General features: G+C 40.5%; 1 protein-coding gene across 1 annotated transcript in view; it reads left to right on the top strand.

Annotated features, from left to right (window-relative positions):
- SYNE1 (spectrin repeat containing, nuclear envelope 1) overlaps positions 1-26,723 on the top strand; it is a 554,350-nt gene that overhangs the window by 487,307 nt on the left and 40,320 nt on the right. The window contains exons 128-132 of the mRNA XM_006874353.1: positions 13,340-13,502; positions 18,260-18,447; positions 19,347-19,497; positions 23,628-23,810; positions 24,093-24,230. Of these exons, the coding sequence (XP_006874415.1) occupies positions 13,340-13,502; positions 18,260-18,447; positions 19,347-19,497; positions 23,628-23,810; positions 24,093-24,230 (823 nt within the window). The remainder of the gene's footprint in view (positions 1-13,339; positions 13,503-18,259; positions 18,448-19,346; positions 19,498-23,627; positions 23,811-24,092; positions 24,231-26,723) is intronic.

Below are 26,723 nucleotides of genomic sequence, written 5' to 3'. Positions count from 1 at the left end.
AGAACCAGAACACTGACCCATCATCACAATAGAACCAAAACACTGAGCCATCCTCACAATAGAACCAGAACACTGACCCATCCTCACAATAGAACAAAATACTGAGCCATCCTCACAATAGAACAAAACACTGGGCCATCCTCACACTTGTTACACTTGAGCTCAATGCTGATGCCTCTGTGCCAGTCCATTTCATTAGAGTCTTCCTTTATTTCTCACTGACCCTCCCTCCACTTTACCAACCATGATGTCCTTCTCCAGGAACTGGTCCCTCCTGATTATATGTCAAAGTATGAGACACAAAGTCTTCTCCTCCTGGCTTCTAAGGCACATTCTGGCAGTACTTCTTTCAACACAGATTTGCTTATTCTTCTGGCAGACAATGGAACTTTCAATATTCTTCTCCAACACCATAGCTCAAATGCATCAATTCGTCTACAGTCTTCCTTATTCATTGTCCAACTTTCACATGCTTATGAGGTTATTGAAAACACCATAGTTTGGGTCATGCACACCTTAGGCCTCAAACTGATACCTTTGCTCTAGAACACTTTTAAAGATGTCTTGTGCAGCAGATTTACCTAATGCAATACATGGTATGATTTCTTGACTGCTGTTTCCAGGAGTATTGATAATGGATTCAAGCAGAATGAAGCGTTTGACAACTTCAATCTTTTCTCCATTTATCATGTTGTTATTTATTGGTCCAGTTCTAAGGATTTTTATTTTCTTTACATTGAGGTATATTCCATCCTGAAGGCTGTGGTCTTTGATCTTCATCAGTAAGTGTTCACTTTCAGCAAGTTGTTGTTGTTGTAAAGTGCCGTCAAGTTGATTCCGACCCATAGCGACTCTGTATAGGGTTTCCAAGAAGCAGTTGGTGAGCTTGAACCGCCGACCTTGCAGTTCAAATGGCTTTGAAGTCTGGTGCATTAACCCACAGCTCCACACCAGCACGTTAGGTTGTATCAACTGCGTATCTCAGGTTGCTAATGAGCCTTCCTCCAATCCTGTTGCCATTTTCTTGTTCATGTAATCCAGACTTTCAGATTATTGCTCAACATATAGATTGAACAAGGATGGTGAAAGAAAACAACTCTATGCACAAATTCTCTGATTTTAAACGCTTCTGTATTCCCTTGTTCTTTTCAACCGTCTCTTGGTCTATGTACAGGTTATTTATGAGAGTAATTAAGTATTCTGGAATGCCCAATCTTTGCAGTGTTATCCATGGTTTGTTATTATCCATACAGTCAAAAGTCTTTACATAGTCAATAAAGCACATGTAGACATCTTTCTGGTATTTTCTGCTCTCAGCCAAGATCATCTCATGTCAGCAATAATAGCCATTGTTTGATATCCTTGTCTGCATCTGGCTTGAACCTCTGACAGTTTCCTGTTGCTGTACTGTCACAGCTGGTTTTTAATTACCTTCAGCAAAATTTTACTTGCATGTGATACTAATGACACTATTTGTTGATTCCCACATTCTGTTTGTCCACATCTCTTTGGAATGGGCAGCAGTATGGTCAGGTAGCTGTCTTCCAAATTTCTTGGCATAGATGAGTGAGTACCTCCAGTGTCACATCAATTTGTTGAAAGATTTCCTTTTGTATTCCATCACTTCCCAGAGGCTTGTTCTTTGCCAATGCCTCCAGTGCACCTTGGACTTACTCTTTCTGTACCATTGGCTGTGGATCATGTGCTGTCTCTTGAAATGGTACAGCATCATCCACTTCTTTTTGATAACAGTGATTGTTTTCTTTTCATCTTCTTTTGATGCTTCCTGCATCATTCAATATTTTGCCCGAAGAATCCTTTAGTATTGCGATAGAGGCTTGAATTTTTTCTTGATCTTTCAACTTGAGAAATGCTGAGCGTGTTCTTCCCTTTTGGTTTTCAAACTCCAAGTCTTTGTACATTTCATTATAATGCTTGACTTTGTCTACTTCAGCTGGCCTTTGATATTTTGTGCTCAGTACTTTTACTTCCTCATTTCTTCCATTTGCTTTAACATCTGTATGCCTGAGAACAAGTTTCAGAATCTTTTCTGATATCCATTTTGGTCTTTTCCTTCTTCCTTGTCTTCTTAATGACCTTTCACTTTCTTCCTGTATGATGTTCTTGATGTCATCCCATAATTTTTCTTGTCTTCATTGATTACTGTCTAATGCATCAAATCTGATTTTTGTAGTGATTTCTAAATTCACATGGGATATATTCAAGTTCAAATTTTGGTTATCGTGTACTTGTTTTCATTTTCATCAACATCAGTCTGAATTTGCATATGAGCAATTGATGGTCTGTTCCACACTCTGGCCCGAACCTTGTTTTGGCTGATGATATTGAACTTTTCCACCATCTCTTCCCACAGATGTAGTGTATTTGATTTGAATATATTCCATCTGGCGAGTTCCATGTGTATAGTTACCTTCTATCTTGCTTAAAAGGTGTTTGCAAATGCATAAGTCATTGGTCTTGCAAATTTCTCTCATGTTTTGTTTTATCAATGGGAGCCTCTAATATAAATCTATTTCACTTCCCTTTATTTCGCTTAACTGCCTATCCCCAAAATAAAAGAACACCTTAGTTGTTTGGCTCTTCTGTTTGCTTATTATTATTTTTTAGTATCAGTTTTATTTGAGGTAATTTACATACAATCTACCTGTTACATACATATAAAACTCAGTTTCTTTTTGTATATTTATCCAGTTGCACAACCATCTCATAATTGATTTTAGAACATTTTTATCCTAAAATAAAGACTTTGTTACCCACTGGCCCTCACTTCCCTTGTGTCCAGCATTAGGCAAGCACTAATCTACTTTCTGTCTGTAAATGACCTATTCTGGACTGTTCCTCTACATGGACTCATCCAAGGTGCGTCTTTTGTGGCTAGTTGGTCGTTTTAAACCTGTGTAGTTGTTGTCACCCACTTAAACATTTTGGAGAAGTAAATAGAGTGAAAAAGTATATATATAAACCTACACTTCATCCATTAACTATTTCATTACCCAACATTTCCTTTTATAACAATAGTAAAAAATCTACTCAACTGTTTTGCCCTTTAATGGTATACATCTGGCTGTACGATGTAATGATATACATCTGGCAATAAGAATATTGAGGGGCCAGGCTGAGAGTACCACTGGTTATGATGGTTAGATTATATGTCAACTTGGCTGGGCCAGTGTTTTCAGTGGTGTGACCGCTGTAAAATGATGCAGTTTGACAGTTGTGTGATAATGTAATTTGGCAGTTACATGATACTGTATTCATTCTTCATTTGGTGATCTGATGTGGTCATCTTCCATTTTTGCATCATACCAGTTTTCACAGAATGACCTTGGCTTTAGGACCTAATCTTTTTGATAAATGAAGAGTAGGTGTAATCTTTTAAAAATTATTGAATGTCTACTGAGCACGAAACACTGCTCATGTTTCTATAGAGTGGTTATATGCTGTGAAGTTGGTTCTGATTCATAGCGACCCTGTACAGGGTTTCCAAGGCTGTAAATCTTTACAGGAGCAGAAAGCCTCATCTTTCTCCAATGGAACAGCTGGTAGTTTCGAACTGCTGACCTTAAGGTTTGCGGCCCGATTCGCAACCACTATGATACCAGAGCTCTTTTCTATAGAGTAAGATGTGGCAAACTTTTCCTATAAGGGACCAGATAGTACATACTTTAGGCTTTGTGACCCAAACAGTCTCTTTGCTAGTTCTTTGTTGTTTTAGCATGAAAGCAGCCATAGATAGCATGTGCACAAAGGAATGTGGCTAGTTTCCTATAAAACTTTATTTGCAGGCAGCCAGCTATAGTTCCTTGACATCTGCTGCAGGGATTATAGAGAAGGAAAGGAAAATGGCCCCTAACCAAGTGAGGGTAATAAACTAGGGCACAAATGACTTTTCCTTTGTATCGTCTCTTCTGGCTCACTCTCCAGTCCCCACCTAGCCTGGCCTGTTCCTACTTGTCCCTCATGTCTCCAGACTAGATCAAATTCTTCTTCCTTGCTCAGTAGGTTTTCTGTACTTCTTCACAGCAGTTCCGTCAACAGTAATAAGCGTCTGTATTCATCATCTGACTAAAGTCACTTTTCTTTACTAACATATAAGTGTGTGTGTCTTGATCCCCGGAATCCCTGGGTGTCACAACAGTTAAGCATTCAACTACTAACCAAAAGTTAGAGGCTTGAGTCCAATAGAAGTGCTCCGGAAGAAAAATCTGGTGATCTGTTTTAGAGAGAACAGTCTAGAAAATCCTATGAAGAGCAATTCTACTCTGCACACTGCAGTTCACCATAAGTCAGAATCAGCTTGACAGCAACTGGTTTTGGTACCTCGATCACCGTAGTAATCCCAGAGCTAATATATTTCCTTGCACGCAGTGGTCCGTCACTCCTGTATTTGTTGAGTTTCTCCATTCTATGACATGCAGTGGACAGTGGCACACATACGGAGAGCAGCATGGATTTAGAGTGTCTGTTGTCCGTACTGCACCAGGTTTCTGCTTCGTAGCCCTTCAATGGAAGGCAAGCTGCTTACCTTGTCAGTACTTCAATTACTACATGTGTGATGTGGGGATAAGAATACTCACAAGGTGTGGTTATGACGATTAAATGAGATGCAGAACCTGAAAACAGCTTAGCACCATGAGATGTTCAGTAAAGGCTAGCTCTCATTCCCCAAGCAGTGTAGAGTGCTCAGCAAACAGTGAATGTGTATGGTGGCTAGTAGAGGCATCTCAGAGGACAGACTTAGTGAACTACTTCTGAAAAACCAGTCATGGGAAACCCTATGGAGCGCAGACAGCTCTTCTCGGACATACCTGGGGTCATCGTGAGTCAAAAGTGAACTGATGGCAACTGGTTGGTTTGAACAGCATGTGAAAGTAAGCGTTGCTTTGTGAAGTGGTAGCCACTGCCACTTTACAGACTAACGGGAGTTCTGCCCCCATGGAGAGCAAAGGAAACTTGATTTTACAGTTGAATTTCTGGTTTCTATAATTGATGACCATCAACTGATAAGGTGTCTGACCAGGATTAGGAATTTGGTGATGCAGTTTTTGAGGACTAGCCTGCCTTAAGGCCTGTGTTCGGTCCCATTTTTGGTGTGATGTAGGGCTTAACACATAATATCTCTGAGCTCCGGCATCTTCGTTTTCAAATTGCTCATTAAAATACCTGGCATGTCTCCCACAAATCAATGCAGAAGAAAGAATCAAGTGTGTTAGATCATTTATACTGCAAGCTTGGTCTTTTAGCTGATGGCAGGGTATTTCATAGTATAAATATGGCATTATTTATTCAATATTTTTCCATCAATGGTATTACTTTAAATGTGTTTTAAGACCTTGTCTTGTATTTAGTTCCTCAGAGTAAATATATTTTGTAAAGATAATGTACACAAAAAATGCCCAGGAAAGAAACCAGATAAAATTTAAATTGTCAAATGAATGAAATTATGATAATAAAATTTTTTAAGTTTTTTAAAATAAAAATAAACAGCTTTTCTTCCTGCTATGCAGTCATGACCTGTAAATTCTTTTAGTCAAAGGAAATGTGTGAACATTCCAGACTATTAAAAATAATTTATTATGCTCTTGTTGTTAGGTGCCATTGAGTCGGTGCCGACTCATAACGACTTTATGCACAGCAGAATGAAACACTGTCCGGTCCTGGGCCAGCCTCACTATTGTTGCCACGCTTGAGCCCACTGATGCTGCCACTTGGCCAGTCCATCTTGTTGGGGTCTTCCTCTTTTCTCTGACCCTCCACCTTACCAAACATGATATCTTTCTCCAGCGGTTGGTCCCTCCTGACAATATGTCTGAAGTATGAGAGATGAAGTTTGGCCATCTTGGTCTCCATGGTGCACTCTGGCTGCACTTCTTCCAACGCAGATCTGTCGGTTCTATGGGCAGCCCATGGCACTTTCAACATTCTCCTCCAGCACCATAACTCAAAAACATCAATTCTTCAATGGTCTTCCTTATTTACTGTCCAACTTTCACATGCATATGAGGTTATTGAACATAGCATGGCGTGGGTCAGGCGCACCTTAGTTCTCAAGTTGACGTCTTTGCTCTTCAACACTTTAAAGGGGTCTTGTGCAACAGATTTGCCTAATGCAATACGTCGTCTGATTTCTTGACTGCTGCTTCCGTGAGTGTTGATAGTTGATCCAAAATGAATGAAGTCCTTCACAACTTCAATCTTTTCTCCATTGATAAGAATGTAGTTTATTGGTCCAATGTTGAGGATTTTTGTTTTCTTTACATTGAGATGTAATCCATACTGAAGGCTGTGCTCTTTGATCTTCATCAGTAAATGTTTTAAGTCCTCTTCACTTTCAGCAAAGCAAGGTTGTATTATCTACATATCGCAGGTTGTTAATGAGTCTTCCTCCAATCCTGATGCACGTTTTCTTCATAGAACCCAGCTTCTCAGATTATTTGCTCAGCATACAGGTTGAATAAGTATGGTGGAAGAATACAACCCTGTTGCACACTTTTCTTAATTTTAAACCATTCAGTGTTCCCATGTTCTGTTCGAACAACTGCCTCTTGGTCCATGTACAGATTCCTCATTAGCACAGTTAAGTGTTCTGAAATACTCATACTTCACAATATTGTCCATAGCTTGTCATGATTCATACAATCAAAAGCCTTTGCATAGTCAATAAAACACAGGTAAACATCTTTCTGATATTCTCTGCTTTCAGCCAAGATCCATTGGACATCAGCAATGATATCCCTCATTCCACATCCTCTTGTGAATCCAGCTTGAACCTCTGGAAGTTCTTTGTCAATGTATGCTTGCAGCCGTTTCTATATTACCTTTAGCAAAATTTTACAATCAAAGAGATTGTCCGATGATTTCTGCATTCTGTTGGGTCACCTCTCTTTGGAATGGGCACAAATATGGATTTCTTCCAATCAGTTGACCAGATAGTTGTCTTCCAAATTTCTTGGCAGAGATGAGTGATTTATTATAGGAGTGATTACTTCATAAAAGGCCTCAAGGTGGGATATTCTTAAATAGCAGAATTTGAAATATAATTTTATCTATAACTAAAATTTTTAGAGTATATTTTAATATTAAATACAAGTTTATCTCTTTTTATAAAGAAAATGTGCTTCCCACTAACATTCTGTTTTTTTTTTTTTTTAAAGCAATGGTTGTTTTTAAAACCATCCTCATTCTCAACTTCCATGGTGAGAATGGAATATTTATTTTTCAGTTGCGATTCGCCATGTTTTTTAAAAAACAGAAAGAGTTAGTTGAGTCCATTCAACTCATCATTCAGGTCTTTTTGAAAGATCTTATCTGTATAATTTATTTTTGTTGTTGTTAAGTGCCATTGAGTCAATTCAGACTCATAGCGACCTTGTATAAGGTTTATGAGTAGCAGCTGGTGGGTTTGAACAGCTGGTTTCATGGGTGACAGTCCAGTGCTGATTCTACAGGACTATACTTGTTGTTGTTGTTATGTGCCATCGAGTCGGTTCCGACCCATAGCGACCCTGTACAGGGTTTCCGAGGGTGTAAATCTTTACGGGAGTAGAAAGCCTCATCTTTCTCCCGCGGAGCACCTGGTAGTTTCGAACCGCTGACCTTAAGGTTCGCAGCCCGATTCGTAACCACTACGCTACCAGAGCTCCTTACAGGACTATACTAGGAGTCCAATAATTTATTACTGTAGTCCCAAAACTGATTTAACAAAGCCAGCAGTTATTGTTTGGTGCCGTCAAGTCGGTTACAACTCCTAGTGACCCTGTGCACAACAGAACAAAACACTGCCCAGTCCCGTGCCACGCTCACAGTCGTCGTTCTATTTAAGCTCACTGCTGCTACCATGGTGCCAATCCATTTTGTTGGGCATTTTTCTGTGTTCCGTTGACTCTCCCCTTTATCAAGCGTGATGTCTTTCTCTAGGGACTGTTTCCTCCTGATAACATGTCTGAAGTCTGAAAACAAAGTCAGTCGAAGTTAGCAACTTGAATGACCCGTAACTTGTGGGCTTGTTTTCTTAAAAAAATTAAATTATGAGTTTAATATATGCTTAGGGAAGAAAATTGGAAAAGCAGTTAAAATTTAAAACTGGAAACTCCTGGTTTAGAAATTTGAAAATGATTAAACTCACTAAAATGTTTTTAAAAGCTACCAATCGAATGAAGTGTTCCATTTTTTTCATTATCTAAACATACTCCAAAATGCTTGTTATCTTAAAATGAGCATGCTATTTTTGCCACCTGCCATCATAATTTTTTTAAAGGCAAAGGTTTAAATATGTTAAAGGGCAGATATTATTTTATTTCTTCATTGCTTTTTCTGCTCAAACCATCTATTCAAAAAGTAAAGACCAACTTCTTTACCCAGAAGGTCTTCTCTATCCCATCTTCCCAAAACACCCTTAACACTCCTACTTAATACTATTCGGCTAACTTAGAGAATCGAAGGAAAAACCATTTGCCATTTTAGTGGAGACTGTCTGTTTGCACTTGGGTGATCTTTTTCAAATATATTTCCTGAGTTAACAGACAACCTGCGTGAAGAGTTACCGGTCCTTACAGAATGACAGTGTGTCTGAGGCTGGCTGTATTTTTCATCTCTTTCTTCCTTTAGACCTCCTCCTGCCAGATTACCCTGAGTTCCTTCCCCTTCTTACTCTCGTGGCTTATGTTCTAGGAGACCCAGCCTGGCACATGTCATTGTAGGTTTTATTTAGAAACATGACCACTTGTCACTGCTCAGTGTCATATTATCAAGGCAGAAACTCCCAACATTTGTCTAGAGTGGACACTTTCATACTTCTCTACTGGACAAGGGGAACTCTCATCCCCACACAAGTGTTAGCGTTTTGATCTGCAGAGCCTGACTTAGGCCAGTGGAAGCTTCATGGTCGTAGCAAAGGAGCGGTGTGCTGTAAGGATGGCAGAGGACGGCTGTGTGGATGAAGATCTCCCGGACTGTAACTGCGATGTCACAAGGCAGGCGTCTCCTTGAGTTTCTTCCGTTGTGCATAGCTTTGGTGTGACGTGGGGTTTGTAGGCTAGAGGCTGGACACTCTCATCCCTAAGTGCTTGGTGCCAATGTAAATGGAGATGATTGGTGTTGGGATGTTGTTGGCCATGGGCTCCTATGAGTTATTTGTTGGTTTGTTCCTCTAGTCCCCCTATTGGGCCTGGGAAGCTGTGTAAAAAGGTTAATGGACTTTCTCATGGCGTAGTATTCCAGTTGTCTCTGGATTGTATGCGCCTTGCAAGGGGTTTGGCTACAGTAGAAAGCGATTCAGAATAGCCAGTCTATCAGCTGTTACTGGAAGATCAGGCTTCTGATGGAGCTGAAAGCTGGCCTTCCCAACTCTCAGCTTTGTAGACAAAAGCTTCCCTTGATTAAATAACAACCTATTCAATACCCAAGGGCTTGGAAGATGTCCTCTTTGCTTGTGTATGAGAAAGTTGATTTTTATTTATGTTTCAGTGAATTGTGGTCACTGACCAGAATCATACATTTAAAATTAAGTATAAAATGTACAATTTTATATTTAAAATCCTAAGGTCTGTACATTGTGCAAATATTTACATCATGTCTTTTTTATGATTGTTGTTGTTGTTAAGTGCCTTCCAGTCAGTCCCAACCCATAGCAACCCTGTATAGGGGTTCTGGGTGGCTAGTGAGCTTGAACCACCAAACTTGTGGTTCAAACCAACCTTTGCAGTGCAGTGCAGCACATTAACCCACAATGCCACACCAGGACTCCTTTTTAAGATTAGAGTAATTAATAGCAGAGGTTATCATTTTTTTGATCATGCATTTGTTTTTTTCTAACAATATCATTCCCCTAAATAAATTCCTATGTATGAAGAGATTCATGAAAGGCACTTTGGGTTCTCATATTTAGAATTAAAGTTTATGTTTCTTTGAGTTTATGGTGTTGATAAGTTAATTTGAAGAAAAATAGTGACCATTTTTATCATTATCATATATATATATATATATACACACACACAGAAATAGTTAAGTAGAAACGGACAGATTTTCAAATAAATCATGGAAAATCTACATTAGCCTATGAACTTTTTGAAGCCCCCTCATATAAACATATATGTGTATTTATATAGATAGATATAGGTATTGATATGTATGTATTTGTGACAATGTTAAAAAAAACACAACAACGGGCAAGTGGATTTAAGTGGAATCCTTCTCCAAAGAGCTCATGAACCCGTGATGCTCAGAGTATGATCAGAGAAGCAAGCTACAGGAACTTACAGATTTACCAGGCTTGCTAAATTTATCAGACATCCAGGATTATAATTCAAAACAGATGCTCCCACGTGACCCCTATAGGCATCTATTTTGAATTACATAAAGGAATGTGGCTCACGCTATGAGGATAGGTAAACACTGCTAAAGATCGCTTTTCAAGAAATAATGGGGGAAAAGAACATGGGACAGTTTAATTTCTCTTAAAAAGAATGACACCTGTCCTGTCAATTTCAAGTTGAAATAATTCCAAGAAAACAAAATGCCTGATGGCTTTACTGCCTACACATTTCTACACCACCCCCGCCCCCACCAGTTCAGATCTGCCCCCCACACACACAAACACACACACACTACACACACACAGTGCACTGTTTGTAGTAACCAGCACTTTAAGGAAAATGAGGAAGAAGAACCATGTAACTGCTCATCCTAATCACTCTCCTAGATGTACACATTCATTTGCAAGAGGAACTTGTCCCTAATGAACTGTATGAACAAGCGTTTCCATGTCACGATGCCCTGGACACATTGCTCACTAGCTGCTCCGACGATGGAAACTCCTTCAGTATTATACAGGATGACTGAATCCAGCAATTTCTTTGGCTAATGTAGATGGTATCCAGTAGAACAATGCTTACTTACACCCCTTTGTACTTTCAATCATACTTGCGAGTGAATTTGGAACTAATAATGAATGAATTTTAGTACTTGAAAAATAGACTATTTGCAAATGTTGAACCTAGAAGACAAATTGAAGGTCGTGGTGGTGGTGGTGGTTGTATGCCACTGAGTCAGTTCTGACCCATAGCGACCCTGTATAGGGTTTCTGAGGCTGTAAATCTTTACGGGAGCAGAAGGCCTCATCTTTTTCCCACAGAACTGCTGGTAGTTTCGAACTGCTGACCTAGAGGTTAGCAACCCAACTCGTAACCACATTTAATATCAAATCAAATAAAAATTGATATTTTAATTAAAGAAAAAAAACATTTTACTTGGGATAATTATTATTGGTTAGCATGCTTTGAGAGTCCCTAGGTAGCACAAATAGTTTGGCTACTAGCCAAAAAGTTGTCTAGGAAGATCTTTCCAGAAGTGCCTCAGAAGAAATGTCTGGTGATTTACTTCTAAAAGATCACAGCCATTGAAAACTATGGAGCACAATCCTCCTGTGGAACACGAGTCAGAATTGACTTGATGACCACTGGATCTTTTGGTTGTTGGTTTAGCAGACATTTACATTAGGGTCTGCTGTATGTGGAACACTGAGATTTGGAAATTCACAATCCCAGCTCTCCAAGGACAGAGACTCACGTGGACAGAAATCTGATCAGGGAAATAAAATGGGGTAAAGAGGAAACAAATGCTAAGTGAGTAATCCTTCTAGCTTTTGTTGTTGTTGTTTTTAAGTGCAGTCAAGTTGGTTCCAAGTGACAGCGACCCTGTATAGGGTTCATGAGGAGCTACTGGTGGGTTTGAGCCACTGACCTGGCAGTTAGCAGTTCAGTGCATATCCTGCCTCTTTCCTTAAAGTCCAACTGCTCAAGGCTTTGGGATGGTGCTATACTTGTCATTGGATTTCCACCACTGCATAATGCACTAGACTGCAAAGTCAGTTTGAACTGCAAGGTTGGTGGTTCAAGCTCACCAGTCGCTCCTTGGAAACCCTCTAGAGGGGCACTATGGGTTGGAACCGACTCGACGGCATGTAACAACAACAACATGGGTATCTAGTTAGCACAATAAACTTTGTAGAATGAATTCAGAAATGAACAACTGGTGGATGAATGGGGCATTACTTGAATGTGGCAGATAAAACTGATAGCCTCTTACTCGTTAGCTAGAAACTTTAGTTCTTACCATAGGATAGTCTCTTTTATTGTCTGCATGTCCAGATGTCCAATCAGATTACACGTTTCTTGAGGGGTAAGATCAAGTCTTTTATATCCTTGTGTTCCCAGCATTTTACACATAAGACAGTGTTCGCATATGAATGCTAGATAAACATTCTATCTTGTTGTTATTGTTAAATGCTGTTGAGTCAGTTGTGACTCAACAGCAACCTTGAATAGGGTTTTTGAGGCTATAAATCTTTGTCAGGATAGGAAGCCTCATCTTTCTTCCGCAGAGCAACTGGTGGGCTTGAACTGCCAGCCTTGTCATTCGCAGGCCAGTGCTTATCCTACAGAGCCACTATACTTCCTGATAAATAACAGTGTTTTAGAAATGGATTTTTCCTGCTAGCTGGAAAAAATGGGATTTTCTTTTTTTTTTTAAAGCATGGTATGTGATGAACACTGTACATACACTAAAGTAGGGTCTAGAGGTAGAAAGCTGGTCATTTATACCTCCTTTCCATACAGCCCTCTGTTGCTTCCAATCTAGCAGGTGCTTAGTTACCTTTAATGTTGTCGGCCAGTGATAACTCACAATTTACTCAGAAATCTGAGTTTCTGCCTCAACGCTGCTAAAATACCTCCCGCTAAGTTGCAACTAGAGTCCTGGTGTGGTACTATAGGATAAGCACTGGACTGCTGACCACAATGCTATTGGTTCAAACCCACGAGGCTGCTCCTCGAAAACCCCATGCAGAGTCCCTATGGGTCAGAACCAACTCAAAGGCACTTCACAACATCAAGATAGAATCATGTTTGCTCAATATCAGAGCCGTGGTGAGAGTTCATTGAAAAAGTTACCATTTTTTATTTCTTCTTATAGTTTATAAGCAATGTAAATTATGTTATTGGTAGAAATAACATTTGTGTGTGTGTGACAGTCAGGAGAGAACTTTCATCATCAATTGATTGCAGCTCTGTGGGTTACAATAATGTCTCATGTTTTTCTGTTGGATGTTTCTTATGTACTGGACACCCTAGATGATTGGACTTCTTTATCTCTCCCAAGTACCCTTCTTTAATCCTCATTTTGTAGATAAGGAAACAAATGCCTGGGGAGGTAATGTAAGCTGTCCACTTGAGTCTTGAGATCAGGCGCTCAACCTGTGGCCAGGCAAGAAACAGGAGTGGAGCCTTCCCTCAAGCTGACTGTGGTCCTTGTCTCCCAATAGGGTGAAGAAGCTGAAGGAGACCCTGGTGGCCGTGCAGCAGCTAGATAAGAACATGAGCAGCCTGAGGACTTGGCTCGCCCACATTGAGGCTGAGCTGGCCAAGCCGATTGTCTATGATTCCTGTGACTCAGAAGAGATACAGAAGAAGCTTAGTGAACAGCAGGTAAAGCTTCAAAACAACTGAAGAAAAGTTCACAGACTTAGAATGCCGAGCCTTCTCCTGGGCAGGATGGAGGGCTGGGTGTGCAATGGTGAATGGACATGAAAGTTAAGGAGGAAGCGAGGCAGGAGTGGTGTGCACAAGGACCATGATTGGGCAGGTGTCTGGGGCTAACAGGTTCCATGTGACTACACAGAAGCTGGCTCCTAAGTTATTCGTGCAATCATAGGGTTAATGCCACTGCCTACAAGGGAGCCAGGCTCTGACCGTAGGTGATGTTGAGTTGCAATGATGTATCCAAAACAGTGCAGATATGTTTTATTATTTGTGAGTCATTGGCCCAGTACCATAGACTTAGAAAGAGCCTTTTGTTTTGTTTTTGTTTATAGTGTTTGGAGAAAGATTCCAGTGCGTATCTTGAGCTTTTAGAGTCTGAAATATTTTGCTTTGTGAGCTTGGTTGTCTGAATTGCAGATGACACATTTTAGTTTCAACATCTCATGTTGGTCACAGAGACAGTAGATATCACTGATATGTAACACACAAGCCCACAAAGCAAAAGAGAATGATCCTGAAAACTCAAGTGAAAGCAACAATGATCCCCGTTAGTCCCCCATGTGAAAGTTGGACAACGAATAAGGAAAACTGTAGAAGAGTTCATGCATTTGAGTTATGGTATTGGAGAAGAATATTAAAAGTACCATGGGCTGCTAGAAGAACAAACAACTCTGTGTTGGAAGAAATATAACCACAATGCTCCTTAGAAACCAGGATGCCGAGACTTAATCACTCACACTTCTAACATACTGTCAGGAAAGACCTGTCTCTGGAGAAGGACAACATGCTTGGTCAAGAGGAAGGTCAATGGAAAAGAGGGAGACCCCCAACAAGATGGGTTGGCACAGCGGTGGCAACAACAGACTCAAGGGTAGCGATGATTGTGAGAACTCAGTAGTGTTTCATTCTGTTATACGTACGGTTGCTATGGGCCGGAACCGACTCTACGGCACCTAACAATAGCAACGACTCCCCCCAATAATTCTTAGTTAATATATTAGACTCCAATTGTCAGTAGGGAGCACTGTGGCTCTGTACGATAAGCACTGGACTTCTAACCACCAGACAGATGAAGCTTTCGGCTCCAGTAAAGATTTACAACCTTGGAAACTCTATACAGGGTCACTGTGAGTCAGAAATCTCTTGACTGCACTTAACAACAATATTGTTGATAGGTGCCTTCAAGTTGGTTTGAAATCATAGCCACCTTATTATGACAGAATGAAATGCTTCCCAGGCCCACTTCGTCCTCACCATCATTGCTGGGTTTGAGGCTATTGTTATAGCCACTGTGTTAATCAATCCATCTTGTTGGGGGTTTTCTTTTTCTCTGACCCTCCACTCTATCAAGCATGATGTTCTTCTCCAGGGACTTGTCCCTCCTGATAACGTGTCCAAAGTATGAGAGACGAAGTCTCACTATCCTCCCTTCTCAGGAACGTTCTAACTGCTTCTTCCAAGACAAATTTGTTCATTCTTTGTTCTTCTGACAGTCCATATTGCATTCAGTATTCTTTGCCAATGCCATAATTCAAAAGTATCAGTGCTTCTTAAGTGTTTCATTATTCAACTTCCCATACATAAGATATGATTAAAAATATCATGGTCAATTGAAATACCATTGAGAATGCCACCATCATTTGAAATACCATTGAAAATACCATTGTTGATAGTTGTTGTTGTTGTTGTTAAGTGCCATCGAGTCAGTTCCGACCCATAGCGACCCTGACCAGATTTCCGAGGCTGTAAATCTTTACGGGAGCAGAAAGCCTCCTCTTTCTCCTGCAGAGCCGCTGGTAGTTTCGAACTACTGACCGTGAGGTTTGCAGCCTGATTCGTAACCACTATGCTACCAGAGCTCCTTTGTTGGTAGCGGTTGGTTACATGCCGTGAAGTCAGTTCTGACTCATAGCAGCCCTGTACAGGGTTTCCGAGGCTGTAAACCTTTACGGGACCAGAATGCCTCATCTTTCTCCCGTGAAACAGCTGGTAGTTTAGAACTGCTGACCTTACGGTTCACAGCCTGATTCATAACCACTACGCTCCCAGAGCTCCTTTGTTGGTAGTAAGCACCATCAATTCCCTGTAAAATTCTTGCTACTCCTTTACTTTAGATTGTCCTTGAAAAGTCTATCTAGACTATGGTTGTTTCATTACATGGCAACCAAGTTGCTTAGCTTAGAAATCATTGTCTTTTGTAAAATGCAGACATCTATTTTTAAATCCCAAGAAATCATTCTTAGGTTAATATATATATATATTGCATGAAATAACTTTGGTACCTATCCAATTTTTTAGATTATTTAAACCAGTGAGATTAAAGGTTAAAATAAAATTCAATTTGGTTTTTGTTGTTGTCAGTGGTTGTTGTTGTTAAGTGCCATCAGATAAATTCATAGTGATCCTGTGTAGGGTTTCCAAGGAGCAGCTGGTAAGTTTGAACTGTCGACTTTGTGGTTAGCAGTCCAGCACTTACCCTACAACATCACACCAAGACTACATATCAGTGGTGATGGTATTTAAGATTTATTTTGCTAGGAAATTTACTAGTGGACTGTCTGGAATTTGAAATATTGATTGAATTGTGGGGGTGAATTTTGGCCTCAGTTCCCTAAATTATTCTAGTAGGCATGACAATGGTGCCTACCAAAGTGGTAAGAGCTAAAATGCCAATTGCCAGTATTATTTAGCAAGTATAAGAAAATACCATTATAACAAGTATGTGACAGGTTTATAATGGACATTTGTAGCCCACTTACTACTAAAACTCCCTTAAAATAATAGTAAAGGGGGGTTGGTGTGTGAAAACCCACAGTGGCAGGAGAATGAACAAGAGAAGAGAAGGTAATGGCGGCTAACAGACACTTGAATGGTGAGAGGTGTTGGAACACCAGTCATAGCTGTAACAGGGAAGAGAATAGGTCTTCTGCACTGAAGGCCAGACTTCACACCGAGCCACCCATGCTCTTCTACTTGTATTGTTGTTGTGGTTGTGTGCCGTCAAGTTGGTTCTGACTCATGGGGACCCTGTATTGGATTTCTAGTTAGCAGTATAGTATGTGTCCTACAGTGCCACACCAGGACTTTGATTTGTATTTGGTAGCATACATGGTGGTGGAGGTGGTGGTGGTGTGGTTATATGTCATGGAGGAGGTTCCAACTCATGGTAACTTCTACATGATTCTAAAAATCCTCCACCTTAGAGAAGCTGTTTCATATACTGATTTTAGCAAAAAGTTTTGAGTACTTGGAGAAATTAAACCAAAATGCTGTAACTTGTTTAAATTAATGGACTATGTTCAAATCCTAATATTTCTTTCAAATGCATTTCCTTTTACAAACTGGAATTCCCTTTTCTTGACTCTGGCCAAACTCACATTTGCTTGGTGATCTTGTTCTAAAAGTCTCTTAAGTTTTTTTTTCCTTACCATAGAGCAGATACTGAGTTTAAATTTTATAATGATTGCTTTTATTTTTTAGACCAGACATTCCTACAATAAACTCCTCTTACATAAACAGAAAATTGTATGTGTGAGATTTGGTAGAACTATTTACTGACTTAGAAATATTTTTGATAGAATGTATCTTCTAGTGATGAGTGTATAAACTCTCAGAGACACCGTGATTATAACACCAGGCTTGTGTTTCTATTGAAGCCGGAAGTGAACCTCTGTAGTGGGTCAGAAACTCTCAATCTTTAGGGGAGCAGACAGCCTTATCTTTCTTTCAACCGAGGAGCAGCTGGTGGGTTTGAACTGCCAACCTTGTGGTTAGCAACTCAGTGCTTACCCCAGGGTAATTAAGTATGGTTGTTGTGAAGTGCTGTTGAGTCGATTCTGACTCATTGCGAACCTGTATAGGGTTTCCGAGGAGCAGCTGGTGAGCTTGAACCGCCGACCTTGCAGTTCAAACTGCTTTGCAGTCTGGCGCATTAACACACAGCACCACACAGGGGTACAAAATCCCAGGGCATTTTGTGAATGTATCCTCTTCCTCAGTTCTTGTATAAAATCTGATTGGACAGTAAAGCTTGACCTTAGAATGGCTGTGTAATTAACTGTGGCAGACAAGCTTGCAAGACTTACCAAGTGCACACAGATTCCTGTTACTTGGTTGGTTGATTGATTTAAACAGAAGTAATTTATCTCAAAAGTAGAAGCTAGGATAGGATTCATTTTGCAGCGGTTAAAGATTTGTTTCAGTCTTAATTGTATCTCATTTGTTCCGTTTTGTATTTTGGCATTTCTCACATAGCCAAAATATTTTAGATTTATAACCTCATCCTTTGGAGCTTGCCAGGACTCCTGGTGGTGCAGTTATTAAGCACTAGAAGCTAACCATAAAAGAAAAATGTGGCAGCTGGAAGCCCTCCCCCCTTTGCCCCCCCAATCACCACTCTGTGAGACCGAACTAGGACAGTCCCTTCTGTAAAGAACGTCATCTGGGGACCCTGCAGGTTTGCTCTGTGCAGTGGGGTCACTGTGAGTCAGAAGTGACTTCCAAGTAATGGGTTGCGTTCTTGAGGGGTTGTTTGAGCTGGACAGATTTCACACATCAGGTTCAAGAAATCTCATGCATCCAAGGAACCAACATATTTCTCAAGGTTTATCCCAGCCACTTATCAGTCCACGAATACTGTTAACCATTGTCTCTTATCTGTGTCCGTGTGACTTTTGACTCAAGTACACTGTGTTCCCTCACAGGAGCTCCAGAGAGACATCGAGAAGCACAGCACAGGCATCGCCTCAGTCCTCAACCTGTGTGAGGTCTTGCTGCACGATTGTGATGCTTGTGCTACCGACGCAGAGTGTGACTCCATCCAACAGGCAACTCGCAACCTGGACCGACGATGGAGAAACATCTGTGCCATGTCCATGGAAAGGAGGCTCAAGTAAGACCAACAAAACCTGCCCAGAGCACTCGGGACTCGCTGTTTCTCTTTCCCCTTGGTTACAGTGCTCAGAAAGTTCTGCTTTCCCCAAACATGAACTCTTCAATCGGTTGGGGAAAATAAGTAGTTAAAGGCATTGTATAAATAGACCCAAGTGAAGTTGTGGCTGACTTAGCAGTTGAGAGATCGTTCCAAGAGCTCAAAATAGATCCTGTGCCAAACAAGGATCATATTACAGAATCTGGGACTATGAAAATGAAATCATGTAAAGAGAGACAGTATTTATCTTTATATCCCTTGAAATTTAAGGTGATTAAAAAAAAAAATACAGTAATCCATTAGAAAATTACTACAACTGAAGACTCTAAAACTTGTATACTCTAGTAAACTGTTGAAAGTTTAATACAAGGGGGCTTCAAAATGCTCATGGAAAAATGGAATTAAAAAATAATGGGATTTTTCTTTGAACTTTCTGAAGCCCCCCAATCCTGTATTTGCTTTACTTTAATAGGTTTCTTTCGGGTGAGTTTAATGTTGGACTTAACGTACGTTTTTCAGACCTCGGTTTTATTTCATTGAAGTTTCACTGGTCTGAGGGTAAACATGGTGTTACAGTTCTTAACTTCCTTTCACATATCCTGGACAGCTCATATTTTGTGCTTATTGTCTTCTCTTTGACGATTTCCAAGTCCAGGGCTGTAGGGCATGCAGCTGTTATACTTCGGCTCTAACAGCTGTCTCTTTCTCTCTCTGGTCAAATGTGGCTCAAGACACTGTTATTGTTTGGCACAACAGTTGCCTGTTTGAGCCCCCTTCATCCTGTGACGGGCATCAAGTAGTGTTCAGGAGCATCCAGTCTCAAACAGTCATACACTGCTCCTGTGTTTTCTGTCTCTCAGAATTGAAGAGACGTGGCGATTATGGCAGAGGTTTCTGGATGACTATTCGCGTTTTGAAGATTGGCTGAAGATTTCAGAAAGAACAGCTGCCTTCCCCAGCTCTTCTGGGGTGCTCTATACAGTTGCCAAGGAAGAGCTCAAGAAATTTGAGGTGATTTATGATTCCAAATATTTCATCCTTATTAGCTGTTAAAGTCGCCAGCTGGTAGTTGGTGTTCTAAGACACAAACTCACTGTTCATCCCAAACGTTGTTTGTTCCAACAGTTGGGTGATTGTTCCTTAACCCTCTTTACTACTACCTCACAGATAGACAGAAACAATCGGAAAGGAGCATTTTATTTTGCCTTACAATGAGCAAGAATTATACACCAAGTAGTCATGAAGAGAAATCTACTAGAAAACAGAATGATGATTTCCCCACAAAGAGATCTTGGCATTACTTTTCTTTCAGAATTTTTTGAAATCAATTAACTTGCCTAGGATTAAAATGTTTTTCCTTATGATACCAGTCTATCTTCCAAATATATTTTCTTGACTTTTAAAAATCTCATTGGAGCATTGTTGTTGTTAAGTGCCATCAAGTCAGTTGCAACTCATAGTGACTCTGTATAGAGTTTCCAGGGAGGGGCTGGTGGGTTTGAACCACTAATTGTGTAGTTAGCAGTCCAGTGCTTATCCTACAGTGCCACACCAGCACTCCAGTTGGAGCATAACATATCTACTTTTAAACTCAATGATAAAATATAGATGACTCAAAGAATTGAATAAAACATTAAGTTAGAATCCATTTCTAGTTACAAAACAAAGCACTGCCAATTTTGGATCAACAAGACTTTTCAACTAGATGGAGACAGAAATAGTGGTGGCCCCATCACAGTTCTGATGAAACGAATCCTTCCTTAATTGATGCCACTTCCTTGCCTGCTTGCTCAATCTCCAGTCCACCAGCACTGGGGACATGTTGAACCCCGCCCCCTTAGCTGTCTCTCATGGTCACAGGGGACCTAACAGAGCCTGAAGTTGTCAGTGCTCTAGTTTGAGCGTCCTTGTCTGTTCAATTCCCCATGGCAGGCAGATGTGTGTTCATCTCAAACTGCTCTGAGGCATCCTTCTTGGAAAATTCAGTCTCTGTCTCTAACTTTGTCCCAAGCTCCACAGAATGTTTACAGTCAAACCAAAAATCCAACCCAAGCCAGCTGGATTCATTTTTACGTTGCAACATTAGTTAACTAGGCAGTTGTAAAGGCCGGTTCTGGGAACTAGGAAGTTTGGGTGTTTGTTTGTTAAGTTTGGTTTGTTTATTTCTCTTGTGTGGTTTGAAACCTAAGAGTCATAGATGAACAGTTATGTGAACCATCCAAAGTTCAAATGTGTATACACACATACATGTTCTGTTATATGGCATAATTATTCTGATAGCCAAATAGGTGAGTTTATATATAGCTACATGAGCACATTCTAGGAAATTGTTTTTTTCCCTATGCAAAGGTTTTTCCTTAGAAAGCTTTAGCAGAAATCCATGGTAGACATTTGAGTAGAGTCCTGGTGTGGCACTGTAGGATAAGCACTTGATCTCAAGGTCAGTTTGAACTGCAAGGTTGGTGGTTCAAACTCACCAGCCATTCCTTGGAAACCATATACAGAGTCGCTATGAGTTGGAACTGACTTGAGGGCACTTCACAACAACAAGAAGCTATCCCAATGTGAACTAATATTACTATGGTGGGTATTGTTCAATGTCTCATTACACTCAGCATCATAATGGTGGAACCTTTTGTAATTGGCTTCTGCTGCAAAGCTGAATATATAAGATCAGGTTTTCTAGCAAATGTTTCTATAATGAATGATTTTCTCCTGGCTGCATCTTATCATTAATATTCTTAAGAGATGCAAGTCAACCACAAAAACAAACTTTGGCTGGAGGACAACTTTTAGCCTGATCAATTGCATGAATGATTGGAACAGATCTGGGAGTACAGTGGTGCCCATGATGGGGGCCGGGGCAAACCCTTAACTTCAGTGGACAAGCACATAGGCATTAACTTCTGTTAATAGCAATATCTGAGCTTTTGTTACCACATAGTTTACTGGGGAAACACCCTGAGGTTTTATTTAACAGATGATTGGATTTACAATGGCAAAGGCTCTTAAAGTCATCCTAACTCTCAGAAGGTGAGTCATTGAAGCAGCAGAACTGTTATTGTTGTTGTTGTGTGCCGTGGAGTCGGTTCCGACTCATAGCGACTCCTGAACAGGGTTTCCGAGGCTGTAAATCTCTATGGGAGCAGAAAGCCTCATCTTTCTCCCACAGACCTGCTGGTAGTTTCGAACTGCTGACCGTGAGATTAGCAGCCTAATTCATAACCACTACACTACCAGAGCTCCCTAGCAGAACTTTAATAGGATGTAAATGCCAGGACAAGCCAAGTAAAGCAGAAATATGGGGTATAGTTCAGTGTGTTCCAGTTAAATCATTACAAAATTTTCTGTCGATGTGCCTTAGTGACACAGTGGGTTAAGCATTGGGCTGTTAGCCTAGGGGGTGACAGTCCAAACTCACCAGTTGTGCTACAGAAACAAGATGAGTCAGCTGGCTTCCAGATCGACAACCTTGGAAACACAGTAGAACATTTCTACTCGGTCCCAGAGGGTTGCTGTGAGTTGGAACCATTTCAAAAGCAATAGGAAGATGGGAATGTCAGGGTGAAAATCAGTCCTAAATTACATACAAGAGTATGGGGAAAACAATCTTCCTTTTTATTTTGGCTGAACGATTTTTATGTTGGAACTATACTGTATCGCATAGAGAAAGAAGATGGGGAAATTTACCTTTAGAACCTACATCTGGGCATTGGGTGACCTCCAAAGCACTGAGCTCTCACCAGCTCCAACACCATTTTATTCAAAATGGGCATCATTTATGGAAGCAATACAAAGGAGATAGAGCATGTCTCCAACATTTTAATAGGAAAAGTTACTTGTTTTTACTAAACTGCTTTCTTCAAAGTTACGTAACAACTTGTGTTCAGAGCGTCTTCCATGAAACGTAGTTTTGATTTCTTTTTTTCTTGATGAATACAGAACTGAAGCAATTTCTGAATTTTAGGAAATTACATGTTTAACAAGCACGTGAGAACACTTATTGTAGATTTTTTTTAGTGAGGACATCAGAAATATTGAAGAGTTCAAAGTTTAGATCTCTGTACACATATAGGAGCAAATTACATATATCTATATATATCTTGTTGGTAGATGCTATCAAGTGGGTTCCGACTCATAGTGACTCTATATAGGGTTTCCAATGAGTGGCTGGTGGGTTGAACCACCAACCTTGTGGTTAATAGTCCAGTGTTCAAAGGCAATTTAAACCGCAAGGTCGGTGGTTCAACTCAACAGTTGCTCCTCAGAAACCCTACGCAGGGTCATTATGAGTCAAAAATGACTGGACAGCACTTAGCAACAACATATGTAGAATAGACATAGATATGTTGTTGTTAGTGCCGTGGAGTCGAGATATATATATATCACAGAGAAAAGAACAATTTCTAATAAGGGTATATATATAAAATGAGCACAGTGGTTCTGTAAGATAAGCATTGGAGTACAAACCACAAGTTTGGCCATTTCAAGTCCTTGGGAAAAGATGAGGCTTTCTGCTCCCACAAAGATTTACAGCCTCAAAAAATCTACACAGGGCCGCTACAAGCCGGTATTAACTCAGTGGCACTTAACAATAATAACAAATATATATACAGAGAGAGAGATTGCTGTTAAGTGCTGTCGAGTTGGCTCCAATTCCCAACAACCCAACTTAGGGTTTTCAAGGAGCAACTGGTGGGTTTGAACCACCGACGTTGTTGTCCAGTGCTTATCCTGCAGTGCACCACCAGGACTCCATAGAGAGAGAGGTAGTTGGAGCCCATGTGCCTGTACATACATGTGGTTAGTTACCATCAAGTCAGTTGTCACTTGTGATGATCTTCCGTATTGCAGAATGTAACTTGGCCCAGGCCTGTACTAGCTTCCTGGTGGTACACACGCGTGCACATGCACATAGTTTTTCACCATTGTCTTACATAGCTCTGTGATCTACTTCTTTTCCTGAAGTCACATTGACTAAATTACTTTGCTTTAACAAGAGTACATATACTCTTACTAGAAATTGTTCTTTTCTCTGTGATAGTAGAAAACTCCATTCTCCCTGGAACATGAAAACCAGGAGCAATGACTGAAAGCCTTCCGTTGACCACCTTCATTGATGTCTTTCTTTGCGGTCACAGGCCTTCCAACGACAGGTCCACGAGAGCCTGACCCAGCTGGAGCTGATCAACAAGCAGTACCGCCGTCTAGCCAGAGAAAATCGCACTGACTCAGCCTGTAGCCTGAAAGAGATGGTTCACAATGGCAACCAGAGATGGGACAGCCTACAGAAACGCATCACCTCCATCTTGCGCAGACTCAAGGTCTTTATTATTCCTCATCAGCACCTGGGAGGCCCTGAGCCTGGGATGGGGCCATGGAAGACAATTTCAGTTATTTTGTAAGGTTGGGAAGGCGGGAATGTTCTGCAGGGGGTATCACTGGTAGGAATGATGGGAATGATATCCAGGGGAAATTATATGGTAAAGGGTTGTGGGTTCTCATTACTTGTTGAGAAAATGTCTTTCCAGAAGAACATTGGAATTGTCTGTGTCATCTTAGTATGTTTATGTGGACTATATTTGTCAATTTCATTTTACATCTAGCATTTTATTGGCCAACGTGAAGAGTTTGAGACAGCTCGGGACAGTATTTTGGTCTGGCTAACAGAGATGGATCTGCAACTCACCAACATTGAGCATTTCTCTGAATGTGATGTTCAGGCTAAAATAAAACAGCTCAAGGTAACAGATATATTTACACTGTTTTTCTTATAACCAGTGTTAAGAAAATCTGCAAAAGGAGAATTTTTAGAACCTTATGTGAAGAACATGGTAGAATTCTTTTGAAAAAAAAAATTATTCTTAATTGCCAAAATATTTCAAATAATATAAAAGATAATAAAAGTAAAATGAAGAATATACCCCAGAGATAATCATTGCTGAAATAGATACTGCTAGTTATTAATTTGCTTGGAAGAGTGTTAGGGATTTTTTTTTCTATTTCGTGTATTGTGCTTTCAAATACCTCATTTGACCTCTGAGTCCTAGAGAAATACAACTTTCTTATGTTGGAGTTTCATTCCTCAAAGACATTTTAGAGATCCAATTCAATAAATTAAATTTTGAGTACATTTTTTATTTTTCTCCATATAATTCAAATGTAGAAGCTAGAAATTTAAATAGGGGAAATATGCATTAGGTATAAGTATTACTTAAAGTAAATATATTTAACAACTTGAATTTTTTTTTTCATGTTTTATTGTGAATTATGTGATAGTTTACATGGGAGAACATTAGTTTTATATTCATCCTATCACATATCATTTCATTGCCATGGTTATAGTCCCCTCCATACATCATCAGCCTGCCCCTGGGTAGTCAGCACACAGCCCCTCTCCCTCTCTGAGTCTAGAGTCCCCAGCTGCTCCATCTCTCCATGTCATCATCTCTGCCTCCATCTCTGGTGTCACTGTGTCTCTGGGTAGGGTCCCGCTCTCCGCTCCTCTCCCTTGATGGTCCCAGGGACCTTTGCTCCTAGACTGCAAAGTTAATCACTCCCCTCCTTGCTACAAAATGTCTACCTTTACATTTCCAGCCCTCACAATCAGTCCTGATAACAATTATTCACTATTGTATCACAAGAGACCTATCCGTATTTCCTTTCATCATCCTCACCTAGACAGACTGGATACAACTCAGTGGAGATTCTACCTTCCTCCACACCCTCTGGATCTAGATTCCCTCTTGAAAGTTTATAAGCCAGTCACTTCTTGTCTTTGAAGCCCCCTCATTTTGGGTAGCCAATGTCCAAGTTGCCCATCCCTGTCTACTCTGTGTATGGAGGGGTGGGAATGATCCTTGCTGTAAAGATTTGTTCCCTCTTTTGAGCTACTGCATCCATAGGTGTAGGTCAGGTTCATTCCTCTTTTTTTCCTCTTCTTTCTTCTTCTAGTTGAGCTCTGATCATCCAGTCATTGAAGCCAGGTCAAGTGGGTATTATCTGCAAGTGTGGGTGTTTTTGTGCACATGCCCTCTCTTCTTATCAGCTGAATGCTTCACTCTCCATTCTAGTCCTCTGTGGCTATGTCACTGACTCTGGGCCCAGGAGCACCCAGGTCTTGCCACACTGTTGGCCAACCAGGTATCCACTTGGATTCACAGGAGCCTATTGAATGTTGTAGGGCTTAGCTCGCAGCTTCATTGCTGTTTTTCCCTCACTTCCTCTTATCGGTGATGAACGTGGAAACCAATCAGAGTGTATATTCCCATTGAGTCTTAGTCTTGGAAGGGGGTTTACTCTGAGGGGACCCGACCACTTGCCTTGATGTCTCCTGAATGAGCAATGTGCTTGTTCTTGTAGTAATCAGTCAGACTGCCGTTATTGTTTTGCATTTTTCCTGTTGGTCTCTCCTTCAAGAAAGCTGCTCCAGGTTGGTCTGCTTGTCCTTTCAAGTAGAAATTTCCCACCTCAGAAGATTCTTGATGGGGTTCAGGATTCCACCTATGGTCTTATGTAATGCAGAAGCTCAGCAGGAAGCCACCTTCACTGGGCACATTGTAGCCCCATTTTAGGTATTCCAATCAGTTATAAGCCGAAGACATACTTACAAGCTTTTTATGGTGATATTTCTGGCTATTCCTTTCTCTCCCCTTCAAGTGTTTATTTTGTAATGGTATGCCAGGGAAACCAAGATTTAAAAGACAGCCAAGCAGCGTAACATTATTTCCCCCCTTTTCCCCATTCCAACCATGTCTCAATAGTAGCCTTGTTGTTTCAAGTTTGTGCAGATGTCATTAATTACCTCTGTCCCACTTAGCCCATTCAAACCTGCCTATTTGTTCTCCCATCCTCTTTGTTCTTCCATTCCCCTCCGCTTTGTTGTATATTGCCCCCCTTCCTAGCACCCAAACTATCCTGTACATATTCCCTGCCCTGTGCTCCACCTTTTTGCTCCCTCCTCTTACATCACCCCCCCACATCCTGGTAATCAGCAAAGAATCCCCTCCCCTCTTTAGTATGGATTCTTTTTCTTAGTCTTTTACAGTAGTGGTCCTATGTGCGGCATTTCTCTTTTTGTGATTGCCTAATTTCACTCAACATAATGTCTTCAAGATTCATCCATGTTATTCGGTGGCTTGCAGCTTCCTTGTTATTCTTCAAGGTAGCATAATATTCCATTGTGTGTATGTACCACTGTTTGTTTATCCATTCTTCGGGTGATGGACACTTAGTCT

This window comes from Chrysochloris asiatica, unplaced genomic scaffold, assembly GCF_000296735.1.
Source record: "Chrysochloris asiatica unplaced genomic scaffold, ChrAsi1.0 scaffold00271, whole genome shotgun sequence".
NCBI lineage: Eukaryota > Metazoa > Chordata > Mammalia > Afrosoricida > Chrysochloridae > Chrysochloris > Chrysochloris asiatica.
The sequence above is the reverse complement of the archived record's forward strand: the minus strand, read 5'-3'. Positions and strand labels throughout refer to the sequence as shown.